Source organism: Rhinolophus hipposideros, assembly GCF_964194185.1.
Source record: "Rhinolophus hipposideros genome assembly, chromosome: 24".
NCBI lineage: Eukaryota > Metazoa > Chordata > Mammalia > Chiroptera > Rhinolophidae > Rhinolophus > Rhinolophus hipposideros.
Genome location: NC_138070.1, coordinates 6252063 through 6263139, shown reverse-complemented (window position 1 = coordinate 6263139; position 11077 = coordinate 6252063). Strand labels below are relative to the sequence as shown.

The window sequence follows — 11077 nt, the reverse complement described above, 5'->3', positions numbered from 1 at the left end:
TTTTTTTTCACCCACGAAGGGAAGTGAGTGATGGCTGCCATTTACTGAGGACCTGCCTGGGCCTCATCTCCTTTCACCCTGCAGAAAACTTCATAAGGAAGATATTTTATTGTTCCCATTTCATATGTTCAGAGAGGTGAAGGTATTTGCTCAAGGTCACACAGAGCCTGGGTTCAGATGCAATTTTGTCTGACTTCCCAGCCTGAGGGCTAAATCGCTTCACTCCACTGCTTCACACTGCTGAAGATCCAATGGAAATGTTCTGACAATTCCCACTCAGATCTTGGGCAAGGAGAGTGAAGTCTGCGCTGTTTATTAACTAGCTTGTTCATTCTTGGGGACCAAGGATCTTGCCAATTTTCTCTAACAACATCCATGGAAGGTCCCAGTACCTCAGAGCAACTGAGAACATATTCGTGGGTTGATTTGGTGGATTGGATCTCCTTTGGAGTGGTGCCTACTCTCCTTGCTCCCAATTCAGGATGTCCCTGGGCACCGGCAGCCCTGGGACGGGTTAGACAAAGGATCCTGCTTGGAACTCCCTATGCCCCCAACCCCTTGCTTCTGGAATGAAATCCCAAGGTTGTACCACATGACCTGCCCTGCCCACCTTGCTGGCCTCACCTTGTGCCCCCAACCTCCTCACTCACTTAGCTCTTTCTGCTCCTCAGACTCCCAAGTCACCTTCCTTTGACCCCACTACTGAGGGGTCCCCCAGCTCTGCTCAGAGAGGCCCCCCCGAAGCCCATGTGAGGAGGCTCCAACCCATCACTGCCACACTCTCTGCACAGGAGGAAAGCCATCCCAGGAGTGAGTAATAACTACAAAGTCTCACATCCAGAGGGCAAGCTGCCGTTTCCAAGACCCTTTAGAACGTGGACTCTGGAAGCAAATGGTCCTCAGATCCACTCCCAGCTCCATCACTGTGTGACCCAGAGCGGCTCACTTTGTCTCTCAGCCTGTTTCCTCATCTGTGAAATGAGAATGTAGAGGATAAGGTGGTCCCTACCCCACAGGGTGGATAAAAAATTCAATATGAGCATGAAATGTTTGTACATGATACCTGGCACATAGCAAGCGCTCAGTGAATTATTTCTTCAGTCAACCAACAAGTCTGTGCTGAGCAACTGCTTTGTGCCAGTTACAAGCTACGAGCTGGAGAGACAGTGATGAGGAAAACTAAAGAATACACTGCCCTCACAAAAAGGTAAGTGAATTCCATAGCACATTATAGAGTGATAAATGCTGTGAAGGAAAACCGAGAAGGGGGTCTGGAGCGTGAATGACTATATTTTCCCCTTCCTCTGACTCCTCCCCACTACGGTTCAAACCGTTGTTTCTCAGTCTAGTTGTGTAGGACACAGCTCCCTGGCCCATGCTGGTATCATGAGCCTTGAGCAATCTGGGGCTAAGGCGGTCTGTCACCGCCCATAGCACAGCACAGTAGCCCACGGCAGCCCAGCTCCAGGGAGAGGGTGCAGCTTACTGGACCCTGTGGGAATCGAACCAGCGATCTCAGCGTTAGGAGCACTTGCGCCAACCACCTGAGCTATCCGGCTGGCCTGTGAATGACTATTTTAAATAGGGTGGTGGGGAGGTCTCACTGAGGTGACATTGGAGCAAAGATCTGAAGGGGTGAAGGAGAGAGAGCCTTGCAAATTTCTGAGGGAAAAACATTCCAGGTAGAGGGAACTGCAGGTGCCAAGGCCCTGAGGTCAGAGCTGGGGCTGATAATGTTAGAGAATTTTAAGTCTCCTATCCCCACCATTTTCTCTCAAAATTGACAAGCACAAGTGTTGCCTGCACAAGCACTGCAGAAAGTGTGCGGCATCTCTCCCTGTGACCCAGCCACCCGGCTCTTTAACCTTGAATGCCTTTTTGGGTCTCAAGTGTCACCAGGTGGCGAGTGAGCTGCCCTTACTTCAGAAGAACGGCATGGGATGGGGGTGAGGGTGGGGGGGCCTTAGGTGGTATCCGCCTCACCTATTACTGCCAAAAGTGGTCATGGGGTTATTTTTAAACATGGGGAGGAAGTATTTATTGTTCCAGCAGAGAACAGTGGACAGCCTGTGGGATTCTTCTAGGGAACCAGTGCTGCGTCCTTTCCACCATGGTGAGTATCGAGGGCTCCGCAAGGTGAGTGATTCTGAGTGGGCGAGAAGGGGGACGCCACCTACAAGCAAAGGACCAAAGGGAAGGGGCAGAAAGGCGGCTTTCGAGGACCCCAGGCCCAGGTGGAAAAAGCACTGCTTGCTGTGTGCGCACAGAGGAACCCCAATCAATGCCCTGATAAGCCACAAATAACAGCAGCTCCCGGGGACTTGGAAAAACAAAATAAGAGAGTTGGCTTTTTTATGGCTTGTCTACTGACCTCTCAAGGAATCAATAACTCCCAGGGCTTGCAAAATGGGATTGAATGCTTTTAAGGATCAAATTGTAATTCTTTTCTCTTGTTCAGGCAGCTGGGGAAAAGATCTTTTTGTTTTCACCTTTTGAACTTGCAAAATTAAAACCTTTCTCTATGTGTTGTTTGGTTAGGTGCCCCCACTCCCTAAGCAGGAAGCCCCCAAATTAGGGTCAGCGTAGGAGAGTGGTTAAGGCGCAGCCTCTGGAGTCAGACTGCCCAAGTTCAATTCCAGCTCTGCTTTTTTGTGACTGTGTGACCTTGGGCAAGTGACCCCACCTCTGTGCGCTGCAGTTGTCTCCCCAGTAAAATGGTGACAGTAATACTAGCATCCACTTGACAGAGCAGTTATGAGGATTCAATGAAATAATGTAGGTACAGTGTCTGCTGTAACTATTTAAAGTCAGAGAAGGGGGTGGCACGTTAACTGTTAACTCGCTCTTCTCGGCGCTGTTTGCATAGTGCAAGGCCAGACCATTTAGAGGAGAGATTTCACTGCCATTTGGATAAAGGGGAAATTGTGTGTGGGGGTGGGGGAGCGGTTGAGTTTTAACACCCTGAAAAAGTGTCATTTCATTTCGGCATTCCTCATGGTTTAGTGAGCCTGACTTTTTCCCCCGCTCCAATCAATTCTCCTTCTCTGTGTTACTGAACTTTTAGTGAAATGCATCAGAACAAAAGCGGCTGGATCTGCCAGGGGCTGAACTGAAAGTATGGCCTCCATCCCCAGAGACGCACCTCCACCTCTCCTAGTTTCTAAAAGTTGTTGCTGCAAGACCCACAGTCTCTTATGATCCACCAGACCCAGGAGGCCTTTGAGAAATGTCATGTTGTGTCGTTTTATCCCTCCAGCATCACCGTTCTGAGACGAGTGTGGCCACTGTACCCCCATTTCACAGAGGAGCAGCTGAGGCTCACCCAGAGATAGGGCTTGACCTATTTCCTAATTTCTAGCTTCTGACTCTTAATCGATGTCCTTTTTTTCCTCCACCAGTCACCCAAGAAAGCCAAAAAGAGAGCAGAGGGTGCCAATTCCAATGTGTTCTCCATGTTTGAACAGACCCAGATCCAGGAATTTAAGGAGGTGGGTGCAGCTGTTGAATCATCAGCCTGGATGGAGATTCCCCTCATTCCGTGTCCCCTGCAGGGTCCTCTTGGTTAGATGCCTTTATCCCCACATCCATCAACAATAGGCATTAACAGTCTAAAATAGTATTTCTGCCGATCTGAGAAGTAGAAAGCAGTATGCCTTGGAGTTTTAATTTTACAGTTCTCAATGGTGGAATACCAGCTGGGTCTGAAACCCTAACACATTCTATGAGCCTTGTTAAGCAAACCTAAGTTCCAATTAGGCGCAATTAAGCCACTGCCCGAAGGCTGAGAAGGACAGACTGAATTCTTTATGTAGCGGTGGTGATGGCTCTCACTGAGTTACCCACACTTCCCCCTGGCCCTTCAGGGGAAAATATGCTAAAGCTATGCTCAAGAGGCCAGTGTGTTTTCTATCAAAGGGGAAATCACTGGGGCTTCCAAATAGGATGTAAACACTTGCACTTTTTGTCCCCACTAACATTCAGATCACATGAATGCCATGTCCCACAGGCCACCAGGGAAAGAGGAATTCCTGAGATGACATATCATATCTGAACTTGAAATAATCACCTTCCGGGGAGAAAACTACACCACCCCTCCTCCCTCGCCTTGTCCCCACCTCTGGAATGAGATCAACTGCTGAGGGTGTGGGCAGGGGTGCATATACTTTCAGGAACCACCTGCAACAAAGAACTCAAAAAATGTGGAGATGACACATCATTTGTAAACTACCTGGGCGTTTACAAGCTCTTGGAGTCTCCCCGCGAGCTAGATGGACAAGATTACCTGCCCCATTTTACAGATAGCGTGGGCTATCAAGTCAGAAGGGCAGGTGAGACCCCAGTTTTTAACTTTTTTTCAATAACAGCTTGATAGAGATATAATTCACATACCGTAAACTCACCTTGTTAACTAAGTGTGCAATTCGGTGGTTATTTAGTCTAGTCACAGAATTTTGCAGCCACCATTCCTATCTAATTTCAGAACATTTCCATCATCCCCAAAAGAAACCTCATACCCGTCAACCGTCACTCCCCACTTCCTTCTTCCCCCAAGCCTCCGGCACCCACTGATCTGTCTTCATCTCTATGGATCTGCCTATTCTGAACATAGAATCATACAATATGTGGCCTTTTGTGTCTGGCTTCTTCCCTTAGAACCATATTTCAGGGCTCACCTATGGTGTCGCGTGTGTCATTATTTCCTTCCTTTTTATGGCTGAATAGTATTCCACCGTATGGATAGGCCACATTTTGTTGATCCATCCGTCTGCTGATGGACATGTGGGCTGTTTTCAGTTTGGAGATATAATGAATCATGCTGCAACAGACATTCATGTTCAGGTTTTTGTGTGGACAGATGTTTTAATTCTCTGGATGAGATACCTAGCAGGGGAGTTGCTGGATCACATGGTAACTCTATGCCTCACATTTTGAGGAACTGCCAGACTGCTTTACATCTTTGACTCTGGATGTAATATCCTTTGATGCTCCTTGAAAATCCCAGAATCCCACCTCCCCCAGCCCAGGCCCAGCCTCTTCGGCTCCTCTCCCCAATTTCTCCCGGCTGACTAGCCAATCACTTCCCTTTCACAGGCCTTCACCATCATGGACCAGAACAGGGATGGTTTCATCGACAAGAACGATCTGAGGGACACCTTTGCTGCCCTTGGTACGTCACCCCTTCTAGGCCTACAGGAGGGTCTCCTTATCCCATGCCCATGATGGGCGGCAGGTGGGGACACTGAAAAGGTGAAGAGCTTGTTTTCCAAAGAAACAGCTCAACCATGATTGGTCTTTAAGACACATTTCAGAAGATAGGAAAGAAGGGTTTAATCTTTGACTGTCTTCACATATCTTTCATTTTTCTTTAAAAATTACTTTTTTGGGTGTGATTTTTGAATGCAGTGCCAGTTCACAACAGAAAACTTGGAAAATTTAGAAAGGTATAAAAGGGAAAACAACATTGCCCATTAGATCACATCCCACTATTAACATTTTAGCCTCTAAGTCTTTTCTAGGTATATCTGGGGGCTGGGGTTGTGTTTTTGGTTGTTTTTTTAAATAATTGGAAATCATTCTTTTTTGGATTCAGCTTTTTAAAATTTAACCTTTCAATAGTATGAGCATGAATGCATAGAGCTTTTTCAAAATATACATGTCCAACCTGCCACCAGTCACCCCCTCTCTCCTCCTCCCCCCAAAACTCAGGGCCACCATGAACAGTAGTTCAGGTTGTGCACTGCACAATTCTACAGAGTACTATTGATGTTTGCTGCCACTGTAGATTTTTATACTTAAAACATAAATTATCTTAAGAAGGGGTGTCTTTTTCTAATTTTCAAAAAGGTACTGTATGGGCTTGTGGCAGGGGCTGGAGCAGGTATATCAGAATCTCCAAGGATTATAACAGGTATAATTTGAACAAGCTCCCTCTGATGATTCTGATCTGTCTCTCCCAGCTCCAGCTAAGAAGGGCTAATTTCTAATATGAGCATTTACCATTTGAGTAAAATATTTAATTACCTGTATAAAATGTACCAGGTTCTGAAGACACTATTTTAAAAATAACCCCTCCCACATCGGATATTTGGGTTGTTTCCAGTTGTCTGGCTATTATAAATAACACTGTCAAGAACATCTTCTCACGTGAATCTTTGGCCCATCCACTCCGTCTCTGATTATTCCTAGACTAGATTCCCTGAAGTGGAATTACAAGGGCAAATGCCCGTGTCCTCATAGCTGTTTCTGCCCCAGCTTGGAGGCCCTGAGTGTGTGTTTCCTTCTCTAGGGCGTGTGAATGTAAAAAATGAGGAAATAGATGACATGATCAAGGAAGCCCCAGGTCCCATTAACTTTACGGTGTTCCTAACGATGTTTGGGGAGAAACTTAAGGGTAAGCTCATGTGCCTCTGTCTGTGTGTCTGTCTGTCTTTATGTGTCTTCATCTTTGAGTATGAATTAAAGCACTAGGAGAACAGACAGGGATTTGCAGAACACGGAGGCAGAGTAACATGGCGGGGGGGATAGAAACAGCAGCTAACATTGCTCCGAGGTATATCTGGAGCCATATTTCATGCTAAGCATTTTATATGCCTTCCTCATTTAACAGCATCTAAGAGGTGGGTTCTATTCTTATCCCCAGTCTACAGATGGGGAACTGAGGCTCAGAGACAGAGGCCATTCGCCCGTGGCCACACAGCTAACAAGTGCTGGAGTCAGATTCAAATCCCAGTCTTCCTAAATCTAGATCCATGTTTGACCTCGGGTTTGCTCAGAAATAACTGGATTCTCAGCACTCTTTCAAAATATCAAGGCTCAGTGCTAGAAAAAAAGCAGGGTCTTTCCTCCAAGCCAACTGGCCTTGCTCTGGCCTCACCCCCAGCTTGGGGAGGGCTGGGTCCTGCCTCCTGGGGTACCACAGGATCCCAGCCACACCCCATTTTCTGTTTCAGGGGCAGATCCCGAGGAGACCATTCTCAATGCGTTCAAAGTGTTTGACCCCGAAGGCAAAGGAGTGCTCAAAGCTGATTAGTGAGTGGGGTCTGTGGGGGAGGGGCGGGGCTCCCTGCCCTCCACATACACACATACAGAGCTGCTTTTCTCTCTGCAGCATTAAGGAGATGCTGACCACGCAGGCGGAGAGGTTTTCCCAGGAAGAGGTAACAAGACCCTTTGGACATTCTCTTTCCTCCAGTTTTGTCATCACCCTTCCAGAGACTCCATCTCCCTCTTTTTTCAAAACACCGCTGACCCCACACTGAGAACCTGCTCTTATTTACTGAGCCCTTAACTCATTTCATTCTCTCAATCACTCTATGAGGTAGAGTATTATTGTCACTTTATAGATGGGGAGACCGAGGTCCAGTGAAGTCATCTGCCTAAAAGGACAACACTAATGGTCAATGCCAGGGCCTGGATTCAAACCCAGGTCAGTCTGATTCCAGGTCTATCTTCCTCACAATGCATGGAACCCTGGTTAGAGCATCAATTTCCTGATGGTGTAACGGTGGTGTGCAGGGTACCATGTACTGTGGCATAGGTTGTGCACTGCACCATTCTCCTGGATGCCATTCTCACAATATCAATCCTAGAGTATGTATTTGTTGCAATAGTTTTTCAGCAGATGGCAGTAAAGTGTCTTGTTACAATTTTTTAAAAATCAGAATACATATATGACTTTCTGGCAGGTGGCAGTAATGTGCCTGAAGGAAGGGGCCCATACACTAATTAACCAAAGGTCCCATATGAACAAGCAACAGTTCTGTCAATATTATTAATGAACTTTAATAAGTCTATTTAAAATATCCCCTTCCCAGGCTTGAGCCTATCAAGTTCTACATTTTATTAAAATTTTTATTTAGATTTTTTTCCTCCAAAATTCAAGCAGTTAAAAGAGCCTGCCTTCACCTCCCACCAGCTTTGTGACTTTGGACAAGCTCTAACCTCACTGTGCCTCAATCTCCTCATCTGTAAAGTGGGGACAATACTAGAACCTACCTTATAGTATATGGTGAGGATTAAATGAATTCATACATGTAAAATGCTAACAAAAGCTCTATAAGTGCTAGCTTTAATAGCCAGTGGTTTTTTTTAATAACTAGCCAATACTTTTAAAATGTGGAAATAGCATGTTTTTAAAAAAAAATCTAGATTTCTAGTTTCCCCCCCCAAAAAATCAGATTCCCTCAGAGACTGACCTCCTTGCCCACGTGGCCACATCCAGCTGGCCCTGAGCAGCTGCCACCTCTGCAGATGGGCTGTGTGTCTCCATTTAGCCACGTGCCCACCAGGCTCCCTTACATAACCTGCCTAGCCCCTTTGCACACTTGCGTTTGTCATCCCTGCTTTACCCACGGCAGGCTGGTTTCCCAGAAACATCCCTGCAGGGTGGCCCTTGGGCTCAGCAGCCATGGAAGGAAGGACAAGGAAGCAGGAAGGCAAGGAGGGAGATGTTGACCGGGATTTAACCCCAGAGTGTCTTGGCCAAGGCTCCTGGGGCTAGAAAAGCCCTTCCGAGAGGTCCCAAGTGGGGCCCCACACGGGTCAGTGGGCAGCGAGCTGCCCCAGGAATGGGTGTGACCTTGGATCCTGCCACTCTCTGCGGCAGCTGGATGACACGTCCTTTCTGGAAGGGATCTAAGTGATGTGTCTCCACATCTATTACCCCCCACAGCCCGATACGACCTCCTGACCCCCTAATCCCCACTGCCTCTCCACCCAGGCCTGCCCCTAACACAGCCCTCCCTCCCACTTCCCCTGCCTCCCACCTCCCCTGCCTCCCACCTCCCCTGCTTCCCACTCCCTTCCCAGCGTCCTCAGCGCGTGTCTCTCTGCTGCTTCTCTGCAGATTGACCAGATGTTTGCCGCCTTCCCCCCGGATGTCACTGGCAACTTGGACTATAAGAACCTGGTGCACATCATCACCCACGGAGAAGAAAAGGACTAAAGAGGGCTCACTGCCCGACCTGGGCTCGGCTGTGTGGGGGAGGGCGGTCCTGCTCTCCTCTCACTTCGCCCAGTAACACCCTCCCTGCCCCTGACCTGTTAGCTGGGTGGCTGCCTCATTTATCTACTTCCATCTTCTTTGCAGCCTGGGTGGCTTATAAATACCATGTGGCCACACATCCTGCACGTGGAAATCCCTCCAGAGGGCATGTTCAAATAAATAGGAGGTGATGTCTTTGTTCATAGTGTTTCTCTGACAGAAGTGCTCTGAGGTGGGAAGGCCCTTTGCTAGTTCCCGTGAAGGCAGGGTATGAGCTAGTGATGGCCCTGCTGTGATTATTATTGAATCTTAGCAACTCTTTATTTAAAGTAGACCTTTGCAGACACTCAGGACTATTTCTGTGAAGGGCCACATTTCACCGGAATGTTAACTAGAGGACCACAGCCCTTTCTTCTAAAGAGCTCCAGCATTCGTAGTGCCTAGCTTCCATGACGTCCTTTCCTTTAGATTGCCACTGGAATGTTCCCCCCACAGATGTGCTTAGGCCCCAGCATCATGTAAGAGGAAGAGACCTCACCTGCATGCTAAGAATATGGTTCATTTGGAAAAAGAAAAATCACATCCATTAATTGTAAGAGGTTAATTTCTCATTTTAGATAAAGTAAAACTTGTCTGGACTTGTCTCCTGGCAAATTATGGAAGGAGTACTGATTTCTGACCTTGTCTGAGGTCCAGGAACTGGGGCATGAACTAACTCTCAATTTTGAGTGACCAAAGTCATTGTTAAAGCATTCAGGTCTATTTTGGCTGCAAGAATCCCAATGTAGGAAACAAACAGGTTCACCTAACTAAGAAGTCCAAGGGCTTCAGGCATAGCAGCATCCAGGAGCTCACCTGGTGCTGTAAGAACACGAGAAGGCCTCTCCCTAGCTCTGCTTTCTTTCATGCTGCTCTGCTCTGTGGTGGCAAAAGGGCTCCCATCTGTCTCCTCAGTGATCCTACTGGAAAGAGGGCAGATATCCTTCTCCCAGCTCCAGTCAAGTCGCAGAACATGTACTATGGGGTAACCTAACCAACCCTAAAGCAGGTGCAGGGCTCTGACTGGCAGGGTCACGTATTTAACCCTCATCCTGAGGCTGAGATCAGCCCCTTCCTGAACTACATGGCAGTTGCCCAAAGGAAAAGCCAGGTGCCTTCCAGGAAGAAGGGGGAGTGGATATCACGTACTCTAAGTTTTCAAAAGAATCCCAAGAACTCAGGACTCAGCCAAAGTGAATGATGGATGAGAGCAAAGAGCCGAAAGTGGGGGTGGCAGTGACAGCTGGGGTCACCTAGGAGGGATGATGGGTCCAGGCAGTTGGAGGAGCCAGAATTGGAGCGCGTCTTCAGAGCTCGAGTAACAACAGAGCCCTGCAGAAAGAGCTCAGGGTCAGTTCCATCAGCAGTTGACATCACCCCCGGCTGCGGGGAAACGGGATGCCTTTCAAAGCCAACAGCGAGTGAGCTGGGCAGCCAGGGACCCAGGGGTGCCCCACACCATGATGAACCCCCATGTTCCACACACTGCAATGATCTATGTCCGCCATGCCCAGAACCTGCTCCCTGGGGCTCCTGCAGAGCTGTGGCCAGGGCCTGGGGCGGCCCCACTCAGTTCATTCAAGTGCAGCGTGCGGTTTAGGGCAAGGCGCCTTGGCCGCAGCTCTGCAGTGACACGCTCATCCATGAGATACACACACACAGATACAGACACACGCACACACACACACACACACACACACACACACACACACACACACGGGCTCCGGGGCTCCCACTTCCGGCCTGGGAGCAGCTGCTGCTCCCCATGGAACTCTGCTTCCGCCTGGCCCCTAGGCTTCGCTCGCCCCTGCATCCTCTGCTGGACCACAGTGAGAGCTGACCCATGCTGCTCACCATCTGAGGTTCTTGAGGGCCATGTGACCTCAGACAACTTTTGCCTCCTGAGCCAGTTTTGGAACTCAACCCCTTCTGCTTCTCTAACCTGTGCCGGGGTGGCTCCCAGCGCCCTAATTTCACAGTAGTGAAGAGGCACCAGGGTTATGGAACAAAACATTTATTCTCTCTGCTTATGGTACAAATGTGGCCCCAATCACT

The 11077-nt window shown here is 48.3% G+C and overlaps 1 protein-coding gene across 3 annotated transcripts; it reads left to right on the top strand.

Annotated features, from left to right (window-relative positions):
• The first annotated feature begins 1370 nt into the window (after positions 1-1370).
• On the top strand, positions 1371-9647 carry MYL2 (myosin light chain 2). Of its 3 annotated transcripts, none has more exons than XM_081037602.1 (7): positions 1371-2113; positions 3399-3488; positions 5092-5167; positions 6287-6391; positions 6951-7029; positions 7109-7157; positions 8846-9647. In XM_081037602.1, exons 1-7 carry the CDS (start codon positions 2111-2113, stop codon positions 8942-8944), a joined length of 501 nt encoding a protein of 166 aa, XP_080893728.1. In that variant the 5' UTR covers positions 1371-2110; the 3' UTR covers positions 8945-9647. The 3 variants fall into 3 exon arrangements, with proteins under 3 accessions (XP_080893728.1, XP_080893727.1, XP_080893729.1); XM_081037601.1 differs by having other exon boundaries at positions 1926-2136; XM_081037603.1 differs by lacking the exons at positions 1371-2113; positions 3399-3488 and adding an exon at positions 4007-4328.
• Positions 9648-11077: the final 1430 nt, after the last annotated feature.

Bases quoted from the DNA above. Each gene is read 5' to 3' on its own strand.
- MYL2 (XM_081037601.1), top strand. From the start codon at position 2,005: ATGGGGTTATTTTTAAACATGGGGAGGAAGTATTTATTGTTCCAGCAG. The intron at 5,168-6,286 runs GTACGTCACCCC...TTCCTTCTCTAG, and splicing joins GGACACCTTTGCTGCCCTTG to GGCGTGTGAATGTAAAAAAT. The intron at 7,030-7,108 runs GTGAGTGGGGTC...TTCTCTCTGCAG, and splicing joins GGAGTGCTCAAAGCTGATTA to CATTAAGGAGATGCTGACCA.